Source organism: Equus asinus, chromosome 4, assembly GCF_041296235.1.
Source record: "Equus asinus isolate D_3611 breed Donkey chromosome 4, EquAss-T2T_v2, whole genome shotgun sequence".
Taxonomy (NCBI): Eukaryota; Metazoa; Chordata; class Mammalia; order Perissodactyla; family Equidae; genus Equus; species Equus asinus.
This window is the reverse complement of record NC_091793.1, coordinates 20,387,899-20,414,231: the sequence shown is the minus strand read 5'-3', so window position 1 is coordinate 20,414,231 and position 26,333 is coordinate 20,387,899. Positions and strand designations below refer to the sequence as shown.

Genomic DNA, 26,333 nt, shown 5'->3' with positions numbered 1-26,333 from the left:
CCTTCTCCCTACCTCTGCCCTCGCAGCTACCTGCCCAGCAACCTGCTGATGTTGCCCCTTTGTGACCATAGGTGATGCTGCCAGCTGGATACCCTGGTGCAGAGTGGGAGTGCCATGTGGGCTGACTCAGTGGCATGAAAATTCCCTAAGGGTAGGGACTTGCCGGGCCAGGTTTGTTATTTAACTTTGAATTCCTCCCAAGGTCTAGGCTGGTGCCAGGTGCGCAGTAAGTACTCATTCACAGTCTTAGAGGCTTAGTACATTTGTACCTTGTAAGGGGTCTGCAGAGCGCTCACAGGAACGAATCTCTGAGAATGAAATGTCATGCAGCAGGTGAGTATTTTTGAGACATGTAGGGTACTTCCTGTTGCCTCTGAAATCATGTTCTGTAGGTAACTACCCACTCCACCTTTGTGGTAAGCCAGTCTTGCACACAAGAGGGTTCCTGGGCCGAGGAATGGTTAACACACCAGTCCAGCCTCAGTCAGCCTCAGGGTGCAAACTACAGGTCCACTCGAGGCTGCCTGCTCACCAGGCCTGCCGCACTCCCACCCCCGGGTCCAGAGGCAAAGGGCACTGGAAGGATAAATAAGAAACTAAATGTGTTATGAGGAAGGGGAAAGGGGAGGGAGGACAGGGATAGAAATGACACTTCTTTTTTTTTTTTTGAGGAAGATTAGCCCTGAGCTAACAGCTGCTGCCAATCCTCCTCTTTTTGCTGAGGAAGACTGGCCCTGAGCTAACATCTATGCCCATCTTTCTCTACTTTATATGTGGGACGCCTACCACAGCATGGCTTGCCAAGCAGTGCCATGTCCGCACCCTGGATCCGACCCGACAAAACCCGGGCTGCCGAAGTGGAACGTGTGCACTTAACCGCTGTGCCACCGGGCCGGCCCCAGAAATGACATTTCTAAAGTACGCCTTATCAAAAGTTCGAAGCTTGGGGTGTATATGGTTTTTTTAATTCAAAATTGAAATTAATTTTTAATTAGGAAAAGAACATGGTTTGGGGAGGTTATTAGGGAGGAAGAGTGGGTAATTAGAGGACAAGCGGAGAGCTGTTGGGAAGGGGAGGGGCCAGAAGGAGTTTCTGGAGTATTTTTGATTCTGTGAAAATGGGGTTTTAGAAAGCAGCAAAGGAATCAGCTCCGTGCGGGGAACCAAATGTTTATTGCATCCAACCTGGATGGATCATCAGAGACAGAACTAGAGCTGAAAGGAACCTCAGAGGTCACAACATTCAGTCGTTTTGGAACTGAGACCCAGAAGAGCTGTGCAGCTTGCTCAAGATCCCACATCAGTGCTTGTCAGAATCCAGAGCCTGACACCCGTGTTCTGGTTGGTCCTTGGTGGGGGGTGACATACAGAACCTTGGCTTCAACCACACCTTCAAGTGGCCTAGGGAGCACAGAGGCCAGTGTCCTGGTGAGAGGGCCAGGCAGGGGACTACCACAAAGAGCCAATTGCCAAAGTTCCCCAGGACAGGCTGGGAAGCAGGACGTCCTCCAGGACAAGCTTGCACCACATTTACAGAGCTCCCCCTTTCAGGGGTGCCTGCTCTTCCTGCCCTCCCAGCATTTGTCTGCTGGGCACCCGTCTCCTCCCCTCCCCAGAAGACCAAAGGAAGGCCAGGCTGCAGCTTTTGTCACTCCCCTTAGGAGAGCAGAACAAGGACTGCAGATGGTATAAAGCCCCAATTAATGCACACCACATGCACACCCGCGTGCCTTGCAGGGCACATGTGCATAGCTTGTAGACATCAGCAGCAAAACATGTCAACAACTCCTTGAGGCTCACAAGCACGCAGATGAGTGCGTGATGTCCCTCATGTGCCTGGATGTGCCAACAGAATATCCTTCATACTGAGCTGCCTGGGGGGCTGGGATCTCCGGTCCCAGCCTGAGCTGGTTTCCGTGGCAGGCCCTGCTCTCTGCTGGGCCTGGCCTCCTGGGTTCCCCCACCGAGTGTGCCTGAGTGTGTGGTGCATGCTCGCTGTAGGCATGGAGCCATCTCACTGTTCTCACCTGGCAGGCCCTGGTTATGGCTCCCAGCCTGGGGGAGAACTTCCCTTTGCAAAGTTAGATAACAGGCTGGGCTCTCTGTCAGGATTGGCGCGGTGGCTCCACGTGCTGCAGCTGGCACAGGGCCAGGCCCGCCCTTCCAGGCAGCGGGAAGGGAAGGCCTGGCTGCAGCCTGAGCTGGCAGGTGGCCGAGCTGGGGGTGGACGGGCGGGCCGGGGCCTGTGCTGCCCATTGGCTGCCTCGGGCTCCCGCCCCGCCCGCCTCCAGAGCCTGCAGTTCCCTAGCCAGCTCCTGCCTCTCCAGCTGCTTCTAAACTCCCCGAACAAGCACATCCTGCAGGGCCATGTCTAGCTGTGACCGGATCGGAGTGGCCCCTGCCATGGACATGCCTGAGGTCCTCAAGTCCCTGCTGGAGCACTCTCTGCCTTGGCCAGAGAAGAGGACAGGTAGGAATGGAGGTGGCCTGCATTGGCTGGCTGCCCAGGTACCCAAGGGGTGGGGGCAGCCACAGGCACAGTGGCAGGACAGGCATCTCCAAGCTAGGGAGGGTCCCCAGCAGGGATCTGCGCTGGGCCCCTTCCTGGCAGAAGGAAGGCCTGGGGTGCAGAGGAACACTGTGGGGAGTGCCACTGCAACTCATGGGCGGCCCCCTGGGTCTGCTAGCTTTGGGAAGCTATGGCCAGCGTGTGGCCGCTGACAGGTGCTGTGCTCACGTGGGACAAGGACAGGACCAGAGGGCCCCGCTGAGAGAATGCACTGGCTGCTGATTGTGTATTAAGTTCCCTCCCTCTGCATGTTGGGGTGGCAGCGGACTGGCAGAGACTGGAGATTCGGACAGGCAGGAGCCCCACTGTCTGGAGAAGAGACTTTCCTCCATGTGCTGCTTTAGCTCCCGCTCGCTGGAGGGCTGATCCCATGGATGGGATGGAAGCTGTTATGTAACAGGACCACAGGCTCGAAGCCCCGGTTCCTAGGATACCAGAGGCAAACACGGGGCCAGGGAGCCGGCGGCGGAGGGCGTGCACCAAGGGGCAGAGCCAGCAGGCAGCACCAGGTGTCTCCCAAGTCCTGCCTGAGAAACCCAAGGCCACAGCTAGCTTTGGGGGTGGCCTGCTCAGGGTACTCCCTCCTGATACATATTTCTCCAAATCTCTTCTGTTCTAAGACTCTAAGACATCAGGGGCTCACACCCAGGTCCTCATTGCTCAAACTCCACAGAGGCCTTTAAAGGAGCCCCGATGGCCTCTGCTCTGGAGTCTGACTTAGGCGCCCTGCTGTCCCCTCAGGGGACCTTTCTCAGGCCTCTCCCTCATCCTGCTGTGCTGGCACCTCATAGATCTTGTCACCAGAGCCCTGGTTGTCCCCACAGGACTTACTTCCACGGGACTCAGCTCTTTCCCAAACTCTGGAGCCTGAGGACCAACACCACAGCCCCCGCCCTCTTTCTCACTCCTCGGGGAGCCGGGCTCAAGGAAGCGAGGAAGCAGGCTCTGCTCATGGAGACTGCTGGAGGGAGGAAGGTGGCTCCCAGAGCTCAGGGGAGGGTCCCTGTGGGCTCTCACGGAGCTCTGGGCCCAGGCCCCTGAGACCACACCCTGTGGTCTTGAATGCGGGGCGGTTGGGCTCCCTCGGGCGGGTACCACAGAAGGAGTCTCTGTGCCCTCCTAGACGCAGGACCCCCGCTGCTCTCCAGGAGAAGCCCATCTTCCCAGGGAAACCCTCACCTCAGCCTGGCAGATGGGCCACAGCTGACTTTGTCTTGCCATCTCTGAACAGCCCATCTGGGTGGGTGAAGCTGGAAGTCCTTCCAAAAACTAAAGGTAGCAGGTTTGCTTCTTGGTCCAGGCACCCAGGAGGGCAGGTAGGGTGTCCCAGGATGGCGCAGTGCATGCACAGGAAGTGACAAGGCTGCCGGCGACTCTGCAGGGCCAGCTCCCCGGCTGGGCAGGGAAGGGTACTCGGAGGCGACTCAGGGCGCTGCTCTTCAGACAAGGATAGCAAGGTCTTTGAAGTGTGGCAGCAGCTGCTGGTTGCTGGCTCCCAGCTGGTCCACAGAGCCCTGTGACAGCTGGAAAGTCCCTGTCCCTCACTGTGGATGGGCAAAGTTGGGGCCCAGCACAGAGGGGACTTGCCCAAGGTCTCAGCAGAGCTTTGCCAAGGGCTGGCAAGCTCTGAGCATTAGTTGGTCTGGTAGGGTTGGTTGGCCCAAGAGGCGGAGACCGAAGTCTGGAGCCACTTCCTATCACTTCTCCATGTGGTGCCTCCCTGAGGGTCAGAAGCATGAGACCCCGTGGGACCTGACAGATGCCAATGGGTAGATAAAATGAGAGGAGGAGGGCTAAAGAGCCAAAGGGGCCAGTGTACTCCACAAAGACCTCTCTCATGTTACTGCCCCCAACCCACCATCCCCACTTTCCAAAGCTCCCAGACCAACCAAATCTGTTATAAAAATGAAAGCATCTGCCTGAAAAGCAATAGACTTCGGTGAAAGGAAAGTGCACGCACCACACGAACTAGGATTTCCAGAAGTCACGTAGCAAATACTTTAAAAGTTCTTATGGAGGCAGCTTCTCTCCTCATGTCCCAGCACTGGGGCTTCAGGGCTCAACGGGAGGACCCAGCTGCCTGGAAACAGGCCTTCCCTCAGGATCGCCCGCCCTTTGCTTTGGTGTGAAAGGGGGCAGGTTTCTCCGTGGGGGACTAAAACCCGTTTACGAACTGCCCACTTTCTACAGCCTGGTGACTGTGCTTCCGCACACATTTAGGTCACATGCAGAGCACATCCTGGGTCCAGCATGAGGGAATCTCAGAGGGAAGCCGTGCAGAGTGTGAGAAATTCCAGGTGTGCGCTCACGAGCCTCTGCTCTCCCTACAGCCTCTCACTCCATTTTCCAGTTCAAAGATACTCCCTGCGTCCTGCCCTTGGGGCTCCTCCCTGTCCTGCTGCCCGGGCCTCCCCCCACAGCCTGCACAGACTCCCCTGCCTTCCTGTCCCCGGCTAAGCAGACTTTCTCTAGCAGAGCTGACCAGGTTCAAGCCTCTCTCGGCTTCAGGTTAAAACGGCCACCCTGCACCCCCTCACTCTGGGCCACCAGTTCGACCAGCTTTCCTGAAGGCAAAAAAAGCCATGTCCAGCAAAAGGCTGGGCCTGTACCCAAGGCCCTGACTCAGTGTCCCCTCTGTCTCTGGGTCCTGATCCCTAAGGACTACTCTCCCTGTTTCTACTCCTGCCCTTTCTCCCGAGGATCTTCTTCCAGAGGCAATTCTGTTCCAGACTGCTCACTCTCTCTTACCTTCTTCTCCAGCATCTGTAAAGACCCTGCTTCTCTAAACTATACTGTTGGCTCTTTACACCCCACCCCTCCCTCACTCCATGGGGTCTCGGCTGTGCTCAGGGGCCAGTCCTCCATCTTCCTGCCAGCTGTGGTCACTCAGGCCTCCTTTTCAGGGAGCTGTGTAGCATGACAACACACCCAGAGGTTGAACAAGACCTTCGCTTTGAGCTGGGCAGGTGGAGTCCCAGCCCCGGGAGCTCCTAACTACAATTACTTGTAGGTCACCCCGCAGGGGATCCTTGACATGCCCTTCTCTCTCCATCCCCAATCTGTAAACAGGGGAAAAAGAATACCTGCTCCAGGGCTTGTTGCCAGGATTAAATGTTATCCCATGTGAAAGTGTTTGCAAACTGTGAGGTGCCACGCTGTTTTCTCTGTGAAAGGCAAAGAGCAGCTGGGCCTGGCCTTAGGCTTCTTCCATCGACATTACATTTGCAATCTGACCTCATTCCCTTCTTTCCACTCCCCTTCCCCTGGATACCCTCCTTGAAAGAACTGGATGTTGCAAGTTTGTGCAAGCACATGCAGGGCTGTGTGCTTCCTTGGAAATGCGCGAGGCTCCTGGGGGCATGGTGCCATCAGCCCTGCACCAAACCGGACAGCCCAGCTGGGCTGGCCTGAGAAAGGGCTGAATGATAACAGGCTGGATCTCAGTGGGACTTGCTGGGGCAGAGGCAGGGGGGCAGAGGCCTGAGGATCCCCCTCTTGCAGGATTGGGGTAAACAGGCGAAGACGGGCGGACTCATTGCAGCCTGGGCTGTCCTGAGCTTGGTTGCCTCCACTCCCAGCCTGGGGGCCCAGAGCAAAACTGAGAAATCGAAGTTTGCTTCCAGGGAAGTGGAAGGGAAGGGGCCTTCTATGTGCTGGGCGCCTTAGCTCCTCTACTCCTCACTAGCACCTTCTAAACGGTGGGAAAATGCACGCAGAGACTGGCTACCCTCCAGGCCAGGATGTGGGCCGCCTCTCTTTTTCACTTCCACCTTAAGGCTCACAGCCTCTTTCTCCACCTGTCCCCCGGCACCCATCAGAGAAATGAGAAATTCACTCTCACCGAGTGCCAGAAACCGACAGCAGTGTCCAGGAGTGTCCCTTCCAGATGGCTGTGCATCATTCTGGGCCTGACCCAAGGCCAGGCTGCTGAGGGAATGAACTCTGATTCTCACAGCACTGTCTCTTGAATGAGTGCTGGGAATGGCGCTAAGTGCTGTTACATCACCATCTCTGAAATGGCGTTGTGAGGGGGGTATGATTATGCATTCTACAGATGAGGAGACTGATGCTCGGAGATAGGAAGGCCATGCAGTTGTCCAGGGGTTTCAACCCAGCTCTGCCCGCTTCCAGGCTCGTCTCTACCCACAGGATTCCCCGAGGTCTCTGAAACTGTATCACAGGGCAGTACCACCTCAGTCCTCCAACCATGCATCATGGGCTTACTGAGTGCTTGCTACAAATGTGGTGCAGGGTGCAGGGACAGACACTGCCTCGGGCCTGGCATTTGCATGCCAGTAGGGAGAGACAGACAGCCAGCAATCAGGAGGGCAGGGCCAGCCTCTCCAAGGGGGTGACATTTGAACCGTGGCCTAGAGAGTGAGGAAGAGCCAGCTACACAAAGAACTTTCAGGCTGAGGAAACAGCACCTGCAAAGGTGTTTTCCTGGGGCAAGAAAGACACGTGTGTCTGAGGAACAAAAAGCCACTATGGCTGCAGAAGGTGAGCAAGGCGGAGAGAAGCAAGAGGTGAGGATGGAGCACCCTGAAAGGGGGAGAGCCTGCGGGGCCTTGAAGGCCATAAAGAAGAGTGAGGCTGTTGTCTCGCCACCTACAATGCCTCGCTCACCTCCACTACTCTTGGAGAAGTGGCAGGTGAGGAGGAATGAGGTATTCCTAGAACAACCCCAGACAGAATGACAGTAAGAGTTCATCTGAGCACTTGCGAGGCACCAAGGACTGTTCTCAGGAGTGTGCCTGCATTGACTCCTTACTTCTCTGGCACAGAGAAGTTAAGTAACTTGCCCAAGGTCACACAGGAAGTATTCCAAGAAGGAATCAGACCCAAAGGGTCTGGTTCCAGAGCCCACACCCTACCATTGCTTCCACTGGAGAACCCCCGGCTGTCGGGCAGTGGCTGCTGAGACATGGCAGAGGCTGGAGGTGAGGGCTTCTCTCTGGAAATGGCACTCTTGGGGCAGCTCTCCACCTGTAACCCAAACCCTGGGAGTGGACAAAATGCAAGCCAAACAGAAAACTAATACTCCTGAGACTGTTGAAGAGATGTGCAAGAGTGAGTGAGCAGCCTCCACCCACTACTGCCCCCCAGAGCAAACCGAGACCAAGGCACAAACCCCCGCCTAGAACTCTGCAGCCGCAGGCATGTGGGCTCCAAGGAGGCAGTCGTTGGCAGGCTCGTGCTGGGGGACTTGCCAGAAGGATGGCTCATGTTTGTTATTCCAGGTTCGATTGTGAATCAAACACAATGACTGTTATTTAATGTTTATAACCTTCCAAATGTATATGACTTAGCTCTGAAAGGGTTTGTTAACTCTCCTACCAGCACCAACAACAAAACGAGCCAACAAATATTTACTGAGTTACTACCCTAAACAGGGCTTTGTGCTCTCCTGCATTTGGTACTGGCAAAGCACACGGATAACTGGGCTTCGTTAGAGCTCACTGGAAGCCTTCTCAGTGCCCTGCTCTTACACACACAGGCTCATGTCACATTTTTTGGCAAGTCAGAAGACAGAGTGGTACCGTCCTGCTAGATGCTGAATATATAACCAAAGAGATCATCTTGGGGTATCTCCCAAGGGCTCCCATGCTAGAGTTTCTGAACTTCACGTTTAAATGATAATACTCCAAATCGGTATAATGGCTTAAGGAAAGGCTCTTGTTCTGCATGCGCTCAGTTGAATTAAGTTTTTAACTTGAGTTGGTTAGCAGGCTTCTTGGAACACTAAAGAGTAGAATTTAAAGCCAGTCCAGGTCTGGAAAATGGACCTTTCACATCCCATCTCTGCAGTAGCTTGGACTCTAGAACCTACCCTCAACCCTACTGCCTCGTCCCCACACCCAAAATAATTCTACTCCTGACCCAACACAACCTGAATGAAGGGGAAAGGTGGAAGCCGACCCACCCCATGCCTCACACAGCTCAGGCCGGCACCTGACATTGCTCCCCACACAGAATCCTCAGAACCGCTCTGTGAGGTAAGCGTATTGTTGACAAAAATAATCCACAACCAATCTATAAATGAAAAATTTGGGTGAGTTTATTCTGAGCCAAAATGTGAGGACCATGGTCCAGGGCCTTTCTTCCCGAAGGAAGAAAGGGCACCAAAGAAGTGAGGTGTACAGAGTGGTTATATACCCCCAAAGAGGATGTTTCACATAGGATTGAAATGTCCTTTTACAATAGTCACGAGACTGCTCTGTGGGCACAGCGACTGATGGACACAGCAGGTATTAGGTCTGCTGTCTGGGTGGACACAGCAGGGGGGCAGGTCTGTTGTCACAGGTGAGCACAGCAATCAGTTCCTAGCCTAGGGAGAGACGCTTTTCCTTAAAGAAATGCCAATGTTGGGGGAAGTTGCACCTTTATCTTAAGGGCCTTTGTTCTTGTCTTTGGGATATAGCAAACGTGTAAGCAGATATACAATGCATGCTCAAGGGCCATGTCAGGCCCTTTTGGAAAAAACAAAGTCAGGCCAAATTAGGTTTACACCAAACGGCTTCCTCATAGACTCCAATATATCCTATTGCTTCCCATTTCTATTTGTCAATATCATCTCTATTTCCAAGAGAAAAGTAACTGAGGCTTAGGCAGAAGTCACTTGCCCAAGGCCACGTGGCTGGTCAGCGGCTGAGGAGACATTCCACCCAGGCCTGCCTCCCAAGCCCACAAAGTCACCGCTGCCCCAGGACCACGCTTCCCTCAAGAAGCCACTGCATTGAAACCCTATTACTGTAGAACACTAAGGTACCACTTCATAGCTTTAAAGCCTTAACCACATAATAACATGTTCTTTTTATGGAATTATTTCTTTGTAGAGCTCACAAACACTATGGAAATTAGCTAATTACTTCTTGCAACCTTCATTCCTCCACTAAAAGAAGGGGCAAGGCCGCACCGTTATTCCCACTTTACTGATGGGAGATGGAGTTAGAGGTGGGCTGCTACGGCTCTTCTCAGGTCAGCTGGAGAATGAAGATGAGAACATATTGGCTCTTGCCTCCAGGATGGCACTGTTGAATGCTGCCAGTCAGCAATGTAGCTCACCTCCCAGCTTGCAAGTAAGCACGAGAGAGAACATGTTTGTAAGGTTTCTGCAGTGTTTGTGACACACCATTTACCCTGCGGTTATCCAGGGAAAAAACCCTCCCTGGGGAGTGTCAGTACATGAACAGAGAACCAAATCAAAACTAAGTTTTGATGTGGCCGGTTAGCTCAGTTGGTTAGAGTGTGGTGCAAGACTAAGTTTTGAAGCCGGAACCTGCCTGCCTGTTAGGTCAGTTGCTCCAGGCTGGGTGATGAGTGGAGAAGGCATTATCCTTTTTGGATAACTGTAGCTTAAAAAAGAAACCTAAATCTTTACCCTTTCTTACTACGTCCTGCCTTTGTCATAAACAAATGTTAGAACATTCCACCGCTATGTTATCATAAATCCTCCTCTAATAAGTTGAAAATTCCCCCCCCTTTTGATAACATCACATTAGCCATGAAAATATACACTTAATTCTTAATCTAGCAAGTCTCTCCATGGCCAAACTAGTCATTTGTTAAAAAGCTTCATATATTGTTTTAATCAATTTCCTTGGAATGTCCTTTGAAATTTGTTTCTAGAAACCTCTAGGTCAATTTCTCCTAAAGATATCTTAGTTTAGCCACATACAGAATCCCCAATAACAACTCTGCAACACAAAGATTTCCTGTATACAATTGAGTATTTCCACTAAATTGAGTGAAATGGGCACTGTTTTAGCCTCCTGGATAACGGATACACCAAGCAGTGGATTTGTACCTATCAGTTTTAGTAAAATTATAAAAAACTACCATTTGTTGCAGGCTTGCAATTGCGCGTTTGACATGCATTGGCTTATGGAAACTCCACAAGGCAGATCCTGCCCTCCCTCCATTTGACAGAAAGGAACGGAGGCCTGGAGAGGGGAAGCAATTGGCTGGAGGTATTAGAGTCAGAAAGCGACTAAAGTGTAATGAGTGTGGCAGTAAGAATTTGAGTTTTGGCATCAGGCTCCATCACCCTTCCCCAACCACCTCCCAAAGTCCCCTCAAACCTCTTGCTTTCCAGGCTCGCTCAGGGGCACAACTTCTTTTTCCCTCTCAACTCCCAGCAAAATTCTGATTGCATCAGCTTGACAACTTTCAGCTAAGCTGGGTGTTGCCGACATGCACCCATCCCATGAGCCAAGAACTGCATTCTACCATTGCCCCAGCCCCATACTGAGCCACTGGCAGAACACAGGACAAACAAGCTGAAGTCCCCGCCCTCTAGGAGGTTGGGCAGGGAGAGTCTAGTATTGTTCGGGCTCAAAGCAGAGCATGATTTGTGCTGTAAAAAGGTACAAAGGTCTGGGCGCTGTTTAGGAGCAGCTTCCTATAACGTCTCCACCGTTGTGTATCCCCTCACATTTTACGTTTTCACATGTTTCCTGAGCAACTCCTAGGGAATATTTAGATTTTAAGAAAGGAAGTCGTTCTCCCACACAATGTGTAATCACTACCATGTATAAAGGAGTTTTGGGATTTTTTCTCCCCTAGGAAAAGGAAAGGAAGGCCTTAGGAACAAAATTTCAGAGCTCTTTAGGACTTTAGAGATTAACTAGCTCAAATCTTTATTTTACGGTTGAGAAAACAGGCTCAAGGGAAGCAACTGGACTTTCCCAAGGTCACAAGCCAGTAAGCGGGAGGACAGAAACGTGTCCCCTACCCTGACTCAGGGCTGAGCCCTTTCTCCCCACCCCCGGGCCTCGACAAAGCGCCCTCCACGCTAGCCTTTAGCGAGCCGCCACGCCCACACCAGAAACCCGGGATCAGTGGGGAACACGACACCCCCTTAGGCGGCGGCCAACCTCATTCCGGGAATCCCTACTGGCCAGGCAGTCGCCGGCCGCGGCCCTGCCCTCAGCCAACCTCAGGGTCGCGGGGAAGGAAGGGTGCGGGCTGGGCTCTGCGTCCCCGTCCCACGACCCTGCGCAGAGTCCCCGGAACAAGCAGGCCCGCCCCTCGCACTCCCCGCCTCCCCTCGCGCTCCCCGCCGCAGCCCGGCACGTGCTGCGCCTCGTGCACCGCCCCGGGCCCCGCCCCCGCCCTCCATTGGCTGTTCCGCGCCTTCCTCCTCTTCCCCCGCCCCACGCGACTGGACTCGGCTGCGGCTCCACGTGACCCGCGGGGGGACGGCCGCGCGGCCCGAGCGGGCTCACTGATAGGCTCCCCCGGTCGGCCTGGCCGCGCCCATCCCCGCCTCCCTGCAGCGTCGCGTCCGGAAGGTGGCGAGGTTGGGATGAGAGGGAAAGGAGAGCGGTTACGGTGGTCTGGCAGGAGGGCGGGTGCTATGAAGAGGGAAGCGAAGGCGAAACCACCGGTAGAGGGGAAGGGGCCGCCGCCGAGGAGGGCCTATGACACAGACTCCAGCAGGCGCCAATCAGGTGACGCAGGGGCGGGCGGGCGGGGCTTGCGGCGTTGCTTCTCACTTGGCCCCGCACGTGTCTCGCTCAACCCGGCGGCCTAACCAATCACGGCCCGGAGGGCTGCGCCGGCCCCTCTCACAGGATGGGCCAATCCAAGGCCGCGATCCAGGGACGCTGGCCTGGCTCTATGAATAATTAATATGCCAGAGCCGGTCTGCAGGCGGGGTAGGGATGAAGGGAGGCGGGGGTGCCGCTGGGCGCCTGCGCAGTAGCTGCCCGTGTCGGCAGCTGCGGCGGGTCGCACGGCTCCGGCCCATCTCAGGGGCCGGGCGGGGGAGGCGAGGCGCGCGAGCAGAGCGCGGGGCACGATGTCCGACGCGGGCGGCGGAAAGAAGCCGCCTGTGGAGCCGCAGGCGGGGCCAGGCCCGGGGCCGGGGCGCGCAGCTGGGGAGAGGGGCCTGCCGGGCTCCTTCCCTCTGGTCCTGAAGAAGCTGATGGAGAACCCCCCACGCGAGGCGCGCCTCGGTGAGGGGGGGGGGGGTCTGCGCGCGCCCGGGGGCGGGGTTTAGGCGAGGGCGGGGCCTTGTGGGGGCGGGGCCGGGGTCGGAGGTCAGGGTGAAGCGGTGCAGCCGAGGGGGATGGGGCCAGGGATGACGAGGGCCCTGGAGGGCGAGGCAAGGGGGTTGGGAAGAGAAGGTCGGAGGCGAGTTGAGAGAGGTTGGGGCAGATGGGGGTTGGCAGGGAGGGTCAGGAGGAGAGGGTGGGGTGGGGGTCGCAGTGAGGAGGCTCATTGGGCAGCCACGAGCGCGCGCGCTATGCGTAGGGCTTACTGTTGAAGCTGATGGGGGTCGCAGCAGCCACTTAAATGACGCTCCAGGGCGCGTTCTCGGGCCGCTTGCATCAGACCATTTGGGATGCTTGTTTAAAATGCCGCTTCCTGGGCCCCGCCCTTCACCCACCGAATCTGCGGCTCCTGGAACAGGAATCTGCATTTTAAGGAGCACCTACCCCGCCTTGCCTCCGTGATTCCAAAGTCCACTAAAGTTTGAGGTGCGCTGATATACTATAGTGAATTGTCTTTGTATCTGGCCTTCCCCCCCCTTAGGAGGAGGACTTGTCTTCATCCCTGCGTGTGATATCCCCAGCTACTAGGGACTCACTGGAGATTTTCTGGAAGTGTGTCTCAGGGCTGCTGCTGACGTGGGGGAGGGGTGTCAGGAGAAGAGATGCGAGGAGCCTTCTGAGGGGGTTCGGGAGGCAGGTAGAGGGATGAGGGTCAGAATGAGGCCAGTAAGGCCCTTCACCTGGTTGTTTGGGGCTGAACCTAGGCTTTGGGGCCGCAGAGGCAGGGCTGGGCTTTATCTTGTTTCCTAGGCCACAAAGGTCCCTGGGGCCTATGTGGAAAGCAGATTTGGCCTTGTTTTTTTGGCCTGGGAACATGAGGTTCAGGGAGCAGCAGGAGTGCCACCTATTGTGAGGTTTTAGGTGCACTGAAGTGTGCTTTCCATCCGAGACCCTTGAATTTTCAAGAACCATCAGTGTAGTTCAGGGATTTGGGAAGGAATAGGCCTTCTGTGAATTACCTGTCTTGGAGAATTAGTTTCCTTTTTAAAAATGCCATTTCTCTTCCTTTCCTGGGTGTGTTCTCATCCCTATGGCTGTCACTGTTGGGTTATAAATAGCTTCAGTACATCAGGTGAGGCCAGGCTCTCTCCTCCTGCTTCAGGATCTCATGTGCACAAACCCTTTTGTTTGTTTTTAAGGAGATGCTTTGTTCCAAATCTGGGATCTGAGACAGGCTGCCAGGACAGGTGTACACATCTGTCGGGTTCCTGTTCAAGATTACCAAATAATAACCATCCCTAAGAATAATCCTACCTTACATTTGCAAAATACTCACAGAGCACTTTGACAGAATCTTATTTTATTTAGTCTCCACAGCAGTCCTATAGGGTGTTATCCCCACTTCCCAGATGAAAAAAGCTGAGGATGCTTCCTGAAGGTCCCATAGCTAGGCCTCACAAGTCTCGGTCTGGGGCTCTTCACCGGCAACCACTGATGTTAATCCCCATGACCTGAGTGACAGGCCTAGTCCTTTATCATCTCTTGGAATTAAAACTCTGTCTTGTAAAAACACTGATTAAAAATATCCTCAATTGCTTAGGCCAGGCAAAACCTGGACCTTATTGTTACTTATCCTTCAGTGTAGGTGTTTTTCTGTGTCCTCCCTTCTCCTCCCTCATTTGATCCCCATGCCCCTGCCCAACATGGATCACAGTTGTTTCTGAACAGAATGTAGAGTCAAGATCTTAGGGGAGGAGAACAGGTAGGCCATCTGGCCCACCCAGCCCACCAAAGCTTGGCTTTCTTACTTCCCATTTGGTTTTAAACCAAAGCCTGGTACAGAAAGCAGTTGCAGGAATTCACGTTAATTTGTGTTAGAAGCCACGACCAAATTCTATTTGTCAAAACCATGTTCTTAACTCACTGGGTGTGTCCTTTTTATTGGACCAATGGGCTGCTTTTTGACTGTCTGTGGTCTGGGAGTCCATGCATGACTGGTTTATTTCCAACATAATCATATCTGATTTCTCTTTTTCATTTCAGAATCCAGAGTTCAAACTTGTCTCCCTCAATTTGAAAACCCATTATGAACTTGTCATGATTTTGTCTCCCACTTCCCTGGTTAGCGTCCCTGTCACTTTGATTTCTTTCCAGCCTTGTCGCATTTCTCTCTTGTCTTTTTTTCTTAATTTGCTTTTTCTTGTATATCCACATGCATAACTTTTGACTGAGACAATTAAGTGGGATCTAGTCCCCCAGTAATTGATTAATTTTGCTTTGGATGGGAGCAACCTGTCTTCTACAGCTCCACCCGTCTGCTTCTTCCCAGAATCCCTGCCTTCAATATTCTGTGCTTATTCAGGGATAGAGGTCTCTTGAAATGGTTGCTCTGAAAAAAGTCCTGAAAAGACAGCTCCAGGCCCTGTCTATCTAATACACTGAAAGGGAGTCTGTTGGCAAACCCAATGTTCTTCATTCAGTATCCACCTTGTCCTGTGGCCCACTGTCTGCCTGCTCCTGTATTGGCCCTGGAGATCTAGAAATGAATCAGACACTGTCCCTGCCCTCAACAAGCTCACAGTAATAATGAATGTCTGCCGTGTGCCAGCAGCTCTACAAGACTTTCAAATGCTGTGTCTAGTCTTCATCAAAGAGGCAGCTTTATCCTTATTTACAGTGGAGGAGACTGAGCTTGGGAGAGGTTATAACATAGCTAAAGTCACACATCACAGCAAGTGGGTGGCAGAGCTGATATTCAAGCCCTAGGTTGGGTTGCTGTGGAAAGCATAGCTGGGGGCCAGCCCGGTGGCATAGTGGTTAAGTTCGCATGCTCCACTTTGGCCAGGAGTTCGCTGGTTCGGCTCTTGGGTGCAGACCTAGCACCACTCGTCAGGCCACGCTGTGGTGGCGTCCCACATAAACTAGAGAAAGACTGGCACAGATGTTAGCTCAGTGACAATCTTCCTCAAGCAAAAAGAGGAAGATTGGCAACAGATGTTAGCTCAGGGCCGGTCTTCCTCACACACACAAAAAAAGGGCATAACTGGAGGGGACAGGACAGGAGAACATAAAACTTCTTGGCCTGAGGAATCAGCCTTTCCTAAGATATCGCTAAGACACCAGGAAGGGTCAGAAACTCCATTTCCTCCTTGTAGCCTCCCTCCTGCAGTTGCTAACGCCACAGCCCATTCTCAATTAACCCTGGGACCACTCAGGCCTCAGAGCTTGACGCTAGCATTCTGGGAAGCCCAGGCATGGGCAAGGGCGTGCTGCCATCTCTACAGGAGGCCAGTGGCCTGGTTCAAGCACCAGGTTATAACAAGAACAGAGTTGGCTCTTGAAATGCATAGGATGGATCAGGACTCTGAGAGAGGTGGGTCAGCCCTGTGAGGCTCACTGCTCACCTCTTGGGATTGAGTTACCCTCTTGTGTGGTGTCTTATCGCAGATTTTGTGTGTGCAGATAAGGAAAAGGGGAAGGAAAAACTGGAGGAAGACGAGGCCGCAGCAGCCAGCACCATGGCCGTCTCAGCCTCCCTCATGCCGCCCATCTGGGACAAGACCATCCCCTATGACGGCGAGTCTTTCCACCTGGAGTACATGGACCTGGACGAGTTCCTGCTGGAGAATGGCATCCCCGCCGGCCCCACCCACCTGGCCCAGAACCTGCTGTTGCCTGTGGCCGAGCTGGAAGGGAAGGAGTCAGCCAGCTCTTCCACAGCGTCCCCACCATCCTCCTCTGCCGCCGTCTTTCAGCCCTCTGAAACTGTGTCCAGCACAGGTTGGTGACAGGCCTTTGGGCAGGGCCACCTGTCCCATCCAGGGAAGTCCACTTCCCACTGAGGGCTGCTTGTGTCCACACACACCCGGTGAGCCCCTTCTCTCAGGGGAGGTCCTGGTAGGCCTGCAGTGTGGAGAAATCCTCTGCTCCCCACCCTTCAGCACAGTCCCCTGAAGCTGGAGATAAAAATAGCAGTCACATCGGTGGCAGTCGCAGCCTTTCTGTTGGTTGGTGTGCCGCAGATGGTCAGGAAAGTGGAGTGAGCCCTTCCGGTCTGAGGCTCACAGGATGGAAATCCCATTCTCATTTCCTCAGTGCTGCTCTTTACCCCTGCATGCACTTTGCCACAGATTGTTGGGAAGCTCAGGCAAGCACAGTAATAATAACAGCTCACATTTATTTAGCACTTACTCTGTGCCAGGCATTAGCATGTAATCTTCACAAGAATCCTAGGAGGTTGATACTATAATCCTGGTTTTGTAGGTGAGGAACCTGAGCAGTAATTTGCCCAAGGTCACACAGCTGGTAGGTAGCGGCAGCAGCATCCAAACTCAGGATGTCTGACTCCGTACCCAGGTACTGCTTAGGCCCTGGCACGAAGAAGGCATTCTCACTGCCAGGACAAACATCCTCTCTAGGATTCCTCCTTCATCTTGTCCTCTTTCTGTTTTACCTCTGGGGGTTGGTTGGTTAGTTGGTTTTCATGCCCCTTGGACATGAGCCCACCAGAGGAGGCATAGTTCCTGTTTCAAGGGGCTCTGCAAAGCTTTCTGCAGGCTCAGTTAGAGGCATACAGGCTGATGCCTCCTGGAAGGAGCCCAGAAGCTAGTGTGGAACCCAGGGAACCAGCATCCAAGGAATTCTCATGCTCTATTTATTTTGATTTATTTATTTTACTTTTTATTATGGAAAAATTTTCAAATAACAAAAGTAAGAGACTACTATAGTGAACCTCCATGTAACCATCACTCAGCTTCCATAATTCTTAACTCATAAGCAATCTTTTCTTTTTTTTTTAAAGATTTTATTTTTCCTTTTTCTCTCCAAAGCCCCCCCAGTACATAGTTGTGTATTTTTAGTTGTGGGTCCTTCTAGTTGTGGCATGTGGGATCCCGCCTCAGCATGGCCTGATGAGCGGTGCCATGTCTGTGCCCAGGATTCAAACCGGCGAAACCCTGGGCCACCGAAGTGAAGCACGTGAACTTAACCACTCGGCCACGCGGCCGGCCCCCAGTCTTGTTCTTTATAATCTCTTCATTCCTCTCACCTGATTATTTTCAATCAAATCCTAGATATTATATCAATTCATCCATAAATATTTCAATGTGTATGTAAAATATAAGGATTCTTTTTAAAAACATAAAAATACCAGTTTTACATCTGAAATTGACAATAAATCCATCAACATTCAAGTTCCCAAAAAGTTGTCTGTTTTACAAGTTTGAATCAGGATCCGAAGAAGATCCCCACATTTCATTTAGTTAAGTTCTTAAATCTCTTGTAATCTATAGAGTCCTCTCCTCTTTTTTTCCTCTGCAATTTATTTGTTGAAGAAACTGAATTATTTGTCTTGTAGAGTGTTGCCCATGCTAGATTTTTGACTATATCTCTAATGCTGTTTGACTTGTTCCTCAGCCCCTCACTTTTTTCCTATAAACTGGTCATATCTAAAGGCTTCAGCTGATTCCAGCCAAATTCTTGTTTGCAGGCAACTCATTTTTGCGCTGGTCAGGTTATCCTAGAAGCTTGTTCCATGTGTGGGTAGGGGACACAGCTGGAAATGAGCCCCTGTCTTGTCCCTTAGGCTACCTAGGTGGCATTCACGTTTGATTTTGTTTTAAGTGAACCTTAATGAAGAATGACATACAGAAGTGCCCATAAGTATACAGCTCGAAGAATCTTCACAAAGTGAATCCACCCATGTAACTACCACCCAAATCAGGATTTAGAACACTAGTAGTATCCCAGAAGTGCCTCGTGACCTCGCTTGTTGATTACTCCCCCGAGGTATTCGCTGTCCTTATTTCCATCACCAAAGATTCATTTTGCTTATAATTGAGTATTTTATAAATGGAACTGTATGTTATGTTCTCTTTTTTGTTTTTAACTATTTTGAGTTAATTACATTTATACTCTCACTTTCATAGCTTCCTATAGCCAGCTTTATAGCACACATATGTGGGCATCAGAATCTCTTTACACTAACAAAATAGATTTACAGAACATACTTACAGAACACTGCAACAGAGAAGAAAAAACACAATGCAGGTGGAGTAAGATTTATAATGAAGAATTGTGTACGTGGTAGAAATGAAAGTAGAACTCTCCCTCTTAATTTTTCAGTTCCTTCTGTACAAAACACATAAGTAGTCTGTATTCTTTTGTGTCTAGCCTCTTTCCTCAGCTCTGTTTGTGAGAATCCTCCACATCATTGCCTACTGCAGGGGTTTGCTCATTTTCATTGCTGAGTGATGTTCCATCGTGTGACACACCACAGTTTATCCGTTCCACGGCTGACAGACGTGTGAAGCATTTCTAGTTTGGAGTTATGCATAGCACTGCCATGAACATTTGTGTGTATGTCTTTTGGTAACTATACATGTGCATTTCTTTGGGCATTTACTGAGGAGTAGAGTGGCTGGGTCATCGGACATGCGTACATTCAGCTTTGTAGATACTGCCAAACAGTGTACAGAGTGGTTGGAGCCGTTTACACTCCCGCCAGCAGGGTATGGGAGTTCTAGTTGTTGGCTTTGGTACCTTGGCTGTTTGTTTTGCAGGTGAAGAGTTTGGCAGCCTCTGTATTCCTTCAGTTACCACATTGATCCCTGGTCATTCACTCCTCTGACACTCAGCCCTCTTTGTAATTAACTCCCTCTAATGGGATATACAGTGAGTTTATGTCCATGATCCGGTTAAAACGTAAGTCTGATCCTGTCACACATCTGCTCAGAACCTTCCAGTGGCTTCTCCCATCTCATCAAAATCAGTGGCATAAAATTTGGATAAATTTTTGTTGGGGTTGGGGGAGGGACTGTCTTGTGCATTATAGGATACTTAGCAGCATCATTGGCTTCTAAATGCCAGTAGAACACACCCCACCCTGTCCTTACATGGCCAAATGTCCCCTGCAGGACAAAATCTTTCCCTACTGAGAGCCGCTGCTTTATTGGGATGAAAGGCCCTATATTTTCTGTTCTGGACCTGGCCTGTTACTCTTCCCCCTCCTTCATTCACTCCAGCTGCACTGGCCTCCTTTCCTCTTCTTTCAACATACCACTGCTTGCCTGTGCACATACTGGCACCCTTCATGTCCACTCTTTCTGAAATGTGCTGCTCCCAAATATCCACATGGCATCTAACACTTTTTTGGATATTTTTAATTTATCTTAGGTAATGTCAAGAATAACATTCTATGAAGGCAGGGATTTTACTTGTTTTGTTCACTGCTTGGTCTTTGCCAGGACAGTAGCTGCCAGAGTATAGCAGGTGCTTAATAGATACCTACTGACTATTTAGTGTACTCTTACCAGTAGCATTGAACAAGTAGGCCAAAGGCATAGATTTTTTTATATAACTTATCTCTAATAATGCACAATCTTTGAATTCTGAAAGTGTCTTTAATCCAATGTCCACTATAAAGTGGCAGCCAGGTAGAGCAGAGATGAATCAGCCAGACCCAGACTCAAATTTTAGTTCAGGTACTTGCCCTCTGTGTCCCTGGGAAAACTATGTCGTCTCTCTGAGCCTTAGTTTCCTCATCTGTAAAATAAGGTTAACGCCCATCTCCTTCTCAGAGTCGTCGTAAGGCTAATGAGCACAGTGACTGATATGTCTCAAGAGATTCAAAAATGGAAGCCGTTTCATTATTCAGTCTGCGTCCCTAACCCATCATAGTTCAAGGAGAGATTCAGCTGTTTCTCATTACTTGAGAACTTGAAACCACAGGAAGTTAAGGGGGTATAATGATTTAATGTTCTACTTAACATTTCTAGGGGGAAAAACAATCTGGAAATCCTGTCTCTTTTGAGGGCCCCTGTTTCCTTTTGAGCATTTTGTTCCTGAAGGGAAGAACTCTTTCCACGTTTGTGGTGTTGAATCGAATCACGTGTGCCAGTCTGGCCTGGGGGCTGGTGCTGTTCTGTTTTTCCTTCCCTCCGAGTGGCAGTGGCTTGTGCAACCATGAGATTCAAGCTGGTATCTGGGTGTGTGACATGTCTTCGCTGTCCAGTGGGCTGCTTTTGGACCACCTGTCTCTGTGTCTTTCAGAATCCTCCCTGAAGAAGGAGCGGGAGACGCCCAGTCCCATCGACCCCAACTGCGTGGAGGTGGATGTGAACTTCAATCCTGACCCTGCCGACCTGGTCCTCTCCAGCGTGCCGGGTGGGGAGCTCTTCAACCCTCGGAAGCACAAGTTTGCAGAGGAGGACCTGAAGCCCCAGCCCATGATCAAAAAGGCCAAGAAGGTCTTTGTCCCCGATGAGCAAAAGGTAACCTGGTATCTGTTATAAGTGAATGTACAGCATTGATTCAAGACCAGGGGTGTGTGCTTCCCCACGTTTGGGTTTATCTGGAGGACCGTCCCTCCTTGTGGACACCCTTTAGAAGGGTATGAGTTCAGAGCATAGAGCCGTATCCTGCAGCAACTGGTAGAAAGAAAGGGAGGCAGGTGGCGTTTGGCCCCAGCGTGACTCCCTGTAGTTTCTCTTTCATTACCACCACCAGCTGTGTTGATGTTCCCACCTTCCTGGCTTTAGCCCAGCCTTAGGGCGAGGGCTCACCAGGCCACCGGAACTTGAACAGCTTGAACAGGCCCTCACTTTGAAGGACAAAAGATAGTTATATGTTGTTATCCCCAGGGCTGAGCAAGCAGCCAAATAGCTTCCTTTTTTGGGGGGGGAAGAGAAGCAAAGGTGTTCTCTCTCTCTTTTTTCTTTCTTTTTTTTTTTGTGAGGAAGATTGGCCCTGAGCTAACATCTGTGCCAGTCTTCCTCTATTTTCTGTGGGATACTGCCATAGCGTGGCTTGACGAGCGGTGCTAGGACCGCACCAGAGATCCAAACCTGTGAACCCCAGGCCACCAAAGCAGAGTGCACAAACTTAACCATTATGCCACTGGGCCTGGCCCCCTCCCTTTTTTTTTTTTTTTAATTCCTGAGGAAGATGGTCCCTGAGCTAACGTCTGTTGCCAATCTTCCTCTTTTTTTGCTTGAGGAAGATTGTCCCTGACCTAACATCTGTGCCAGTCTTCCTCCATTTTGTATGTGGTTAGCTGCCATGGCATGGCTGACAAGTGGTGTAGGTCTGCTCCCAGGATCTGAATTCGCAAACCTGGGCCACCAAAGCAGAGCCTGCCAAAGTTAACCACTACGCCACGTGGCCGGTCCTCACAAGCAGCTTTCAAGCTGATGGTTTTGTGGGAACAGGGGGAAGGGGTGGGAGAGGAGGATTTTGCAGTTTTTCCATCCTCTCCTGTGAAAAACTCACGGGAAGGACTTTTCACCCAAGCTTTGGAGTCAGGCAGACCTGGATTCAAACCCCGCTTTGCCACCTAGACCTGGCTGGGCCTCAAGTTCCTCATCTGTAAAATGGGAATAACATAGCTGCCTCTCAGAAGGTTTCTGGGGTTTTAATCATGATGATGAAAATGGGAAACATTTATGTGGTCCTTCTTGGAGGCCAGGCACTGTTATAGAACCCTGTACATCCTGACTCATTTACTCCTCCAACGATTCTACTATGTAGTTAGTGTTATTATCCCCCTTGTAAAGGTGAGGGACCTGAGACACTGAGAGGTTAAGGAACTCACACGGTTTCACTGCTAATAGGTGGCAGAGCTGAGATTTGAACTCAGGGCCCTGGACCCAGGGGGCAGGCCCTTAGCCACAACCAGAATGCCTAAATGAGGCAAGGGTCTAGGCGGTGCTTCACAGTGGAGCGGCGTAGAGCAGGCCGCCAGTACGTGGAGTTCCCTTCCCTCCACCACATAGCTCCCGAAGGACTTTGTGTCCCATCCCGCCTCCCTGGGGAGAGGGTAGGGCCCCTTGGTGTCCTTGGCACATGCAGCTCCTCCCTGGGGTCCCAGCTTCCACTCTGGCTGCACCAGACGAGTTATGAGAGGAATCTGGGATATGGAGTGCTGGCAAATGGGGAGAGATTGGGTCCCCTGGTGGGGAAAGACGGGAGATCCATAGAGGACGCTTCCCCACAGGACGAAAAGTACTGGACAAGACGCAAGAAGAACAATGTGGCAGCCAAACGGTCCCGAGATGCCCGGCGCCTGAAGGAGAACCAGATCACCATCAGGGCGGCCTTCCTGGAGAAGGAGAACACGGCCCTGCGGACGGAGGTAGCCGAGCTACGCAAGGAGGTGGGCAAGTGCAAGACCATCGTGTCCAAGTATGAGACCAAGTACGGGCCGTTGTAACCCGTGTCCCCGCCCGGGTGGCGCTGCCTGCACCTCAGACCTCTGCCTGGGGGCTCCCCGAAACCCTACACGAGTGGAGACTTAGGACTCGTCACGGGCGAATGGCGGCGCACCTGCTCCAGGAGCGTTCACGTTTCAGCTTCATTATCACATGGCCAGCGCACGTGGCGACTTCCCTGGGGGCCAGCCTCCTCACTGGCGGGGCCACAGAATCTCTGTAGACGGGTGAATCAGCCTTAGTTTCTATTCTTGGATGTCCCAGTTGAAGCGGAAGGGGACCTCTGGAGGACAGACCTCCTTTCATGGGGCGCTCAGGCTGCCCTGACCCCCTCATCTCCAGCCTGGGCCATGGAGGCCTGTCTCCGCAGAGCGAGTCGTGATCATTGTCACCCTTACGTCTTCTCAGGGAGCAGGGCGCATTTCCAGGCGGGGTGTCTGTCGTCCACCTCACCCTCCCCAGAAAGTCTTTGAGAGAAACACTTGTTCCCATCTTCCTCAGAGGTGGAGAGACACAGCAGCTCCTCTGTAGTGTCTGCGCGGGTGCCAGGCCACAAGAGCCGGGTCTCTGCAAAGCCTGGGATGGGTTGGGTCTGGGGCCTGAGGCACAAGTGCACCGTTCTTAGCTCCCACACCCCTTTTCTCTTGTGGCTGAGCCTGGATGCTCTCTGTGCTTCGTCTGCTGTGGAGGAGAGACCCCCAGGGTGGCCAGTCTCTGAGCCCTGCTCACAGTACAGAGGGAGACCTTTTCCATCTCCTCTTCTCCAGGTCACCCCTGGGGGCCACCTGAATATTGTTTGTCCCATTAGACTAGGCCTCTGGGCCTGCTGTTTCTTTTCACCCAGTGACCAATTTCAGATCTTGGATTTAAAAGGAAGACCCCCCTCGTCAGGGAAGCTTAACTTCCCAGAGCCGAGACGCACCTTCCGCCTGGTGTTTAGAAACCTGGCCTCCACCGCCACCTCCACTGTGGACGGAGGGCTGGGGCGTGCTTCTTGGGAAACTCCTGTTTTTTCTTGCTCTGCTCTCCTGTGTGGGCCAGACGAAGAGTCCACTTTCCCTGAAAGCAGAAGAGGGCTTCCCAGTTCTGGCTTCAGGATCCCTCCTCCACGTGAGCTGGCTGGAGGGCGTCAGCCGGGCAGGACACCTGGTTTGGGGTCGCCAGGGTTGCAGCACAACTTTGTGGAATAGCAGGCTCTTGGGATATTTGTACAGGCTAGAGTCCCCTCAGTCTGGGTCCCAGGGGCCGTGGGCCACTCATAAAGCCTGTCCGGGGTGTGGCGTGGAGGGGTCCCTGCGGCTGTGGCCTCACTGCTCACAGCTGCTGCTTTGTCTTGTGTCCGGTTGGGCTCGTCCTTTTGCTCTGCCCGGAAGATTAATTGAGGAAATCTGTGGAAGCTTCTGCTCATTGTGGTCAGCTGGGGCACCTGGAGATGGGTATATTTATTTGCTCAGGGCGGGCAGCCTGTGGTAAAGAGGGGTCAGAGGTGATGGGCGCACTTTGTCATGCTTACCACTGGCTTTATTTAAAGTGTGGCTCCACGTCCCAGGCCCCGACCCCTAAAGACTTTTCGTTACAGATGTTAAGACCAGGGGCAGCCACCCACTGGCCGTGGACCGCCCCCGGGGGATGCCACGGCCCTCCAGGACCTGCACACCTGCCTCTCCGGGGGCCTCGACAAGGGTCCCTGAGGCCAAGGGAGGTCACCGCCTCCCTCCAGGCCCCTGACTTTTACTTTGTGGTTCTATAAAAATCATGTTCACACTTTTCACTCTAGTGTAATCACAACAGGGCAGTTGCATCCGGCATGTCAGTGTCCTGCCCCGGGCAGCTTGCCCGCCCGGGCGCTCTCCCTCTGGTCTGGCTACCCACCAAGAGGGCAGTTCTCATTTTGTTATTGGTAGAAGAGCATCTGACTTAAAAGCTCTTCATTTTCTTTGGCCAGAAAATGTATGGTTTGTGTTTCTTCAGTTTGTTTTTTCTTAAAGGGTGGACATTTAATCTCTGGATGGCGTCCATGTTGTGACCCCAGCGGGTGGGACGATGGCCTGATGTCTCTCCTCTTTGTCCCACCTTCTGCCTGTTCAGTGCCCTCCCCTTCCTCCCCGCGGGCACTGGGTGTCTGGTTCCTTCCCAAAGTGCTTACTTGGAAAGAACGTGGCTGCTGGCCTCTTTTAGAAGAGCCCCTTTGAGTCAGGAGCCTGACAGGGACAGGAAGGACATGTCCGTGGAGGTTGACATTTTGGGGAAAAGAAGTGCTCAGGTAAGCGTGTCTCCTCCCAGACCTAAGAATTGAGTCCTTGCAGAAGGAGAGGATTGCTGCCTGCTCAGTTTCCGTCGCAGAATTGGGAGTCTTCTTGACTTCCTCCTGGACCCCCTCCATCTTGGGGCTGAGCCAAAGACTGAGGCTCCTGTGCTCAGGTTTTTGACGTCCTCTACAAAGCAGCGGAGGCTGGAGAAGCCAGTGTAAACGGCTTTCCCTGGGTTCGCAGTGGCGGAGAAGCACCATCCCTTCCTAAGCGCCCTGTCCAGCTTCGTAGCCTCGTTGCAACCTCAGAACAGACAAATCATGAATGAGCTAGAATGTTGCGGGAATATACGTATAATAAATGTATATCTAGATATAGGAATAGATTTACAGAGGGAGAGCTTTCACGATGGCCAGCAGCCTTGTGGAGGACCTGGGTAACTCTTACTCTTGGCCAAAGGAAAGGCTTTGCCTGTCTGAGTCCTGAGGTTGGGGACGGCACTTAGCAGCGAACCTCGACTCTGGTAAGCATTACCCTGCTGAGGGGGGCTGCTGTGGCCCTGGGCGGGCAGCTCCTGCAGTCCTCCAGCCTGAGGCAGGGTGGCAGGTGAGGGAGCCAGCAGAGGAGGGCCCCTTTGTACTGGGCAGCTCTCCATCCAGGGCCCTGGGAGCTCTGTTCCGCATAATACAAAGGGCTGAGAGCCCCTGGTTTTCATGGCAAAGCCCCACCCCAGAGCTCCTTCAACATCTGTTAATTAAGTGCAATAAATTTTTCTAGAAAATGGCAAAGATGACTTCCAGGTGGATATTGCTATCTTACGATGTTGGGGATGCCAGAACACCACTTGGTTTTATTTTTCTAAGTGCATGTGATGTGATGGAGTGTGTGGGGCTCTGCCTCCTCCCCTGGGAGCTGGCATTCCAGCAGGCCCCTCTCTCCTTTACCTTTGTTGGAGGAAGGAGGCCAAGAGAACATCCCTTCTTCCCAGCTGGAGAGGGAGAAGCAGACCATAGCCCATTGGCCTTATGTGCGTGTGTGCGTGCGAGTGTGTCACTGCTGGTGGGCCGGAGTGATGTGGTGGGAGGGAAGCCGGGAATGTATCCTTTTCAAAACAAAATTAAATATTTTGAGATGAGAATTGTGGGACTGTTTTCTCTGTCCTCCTCCCTGCTTCCCAGTTTCCTCTGTCTGAGTGTTGGCCTGGGAGCCTGAGGGTTGTCCCAGGCACTCCTGCATCACCAGCCAGGTACCTTTGGCCGAATCACTGAACCACTCAGTGCCTCGGTTTCCTCGTCTGTCAGATGGAAGTGAT

The 26,333-nt window shown here is 52.4% G+C and overlaps 1 protein-coding gene across 7 annotated transcripts; it reads left to right on the top strand.

Annotated features, from left to right (window-relative positions):
• Positions 1 to 2,204: 2,204 nt before the first annotated feature.
• Positions 2,205 to 26,159, top strand: TEF (TEF transcription factor, PAR bZIP family member). Of its 7 annotated transcripts, none has more exons than XM_014864384.3 (4): positions 2,205 to 2,470; positions 16,030 to 16,347; positions 20,617 to 20,837; positions 22,559 to 26,159. In XM_014864384.3, exons 1-4 carry the CDS (start codon positions 2,368 to 2,370, stop codon positions 22,772 to 22,774), a joined length of 858 nt encoding a protein of 285 aa, XP_014719870.1. In that variant the 5' UTR covers positions 2,205 to 2,367; the 3' UTR covers positions 22,775 to 26,159. The 7 variants fall into 7 exon arrangements, with proteins under 7 accessions (XP_014719870.1, XP_014719867.1, XP_044635041.1 ...); XM_014864381.3 differs by having other exon boundaries at positions 2,300 to 2,470; positions 16,015 to 16,347; XM_044779106.2 differs by lacking the exon at positions 2,205 to 2,470 and adding an exon at positions 11,781 to 12,021.
• Positions 26,160 to 26,333: the final 174 nt, after the last annotated feature.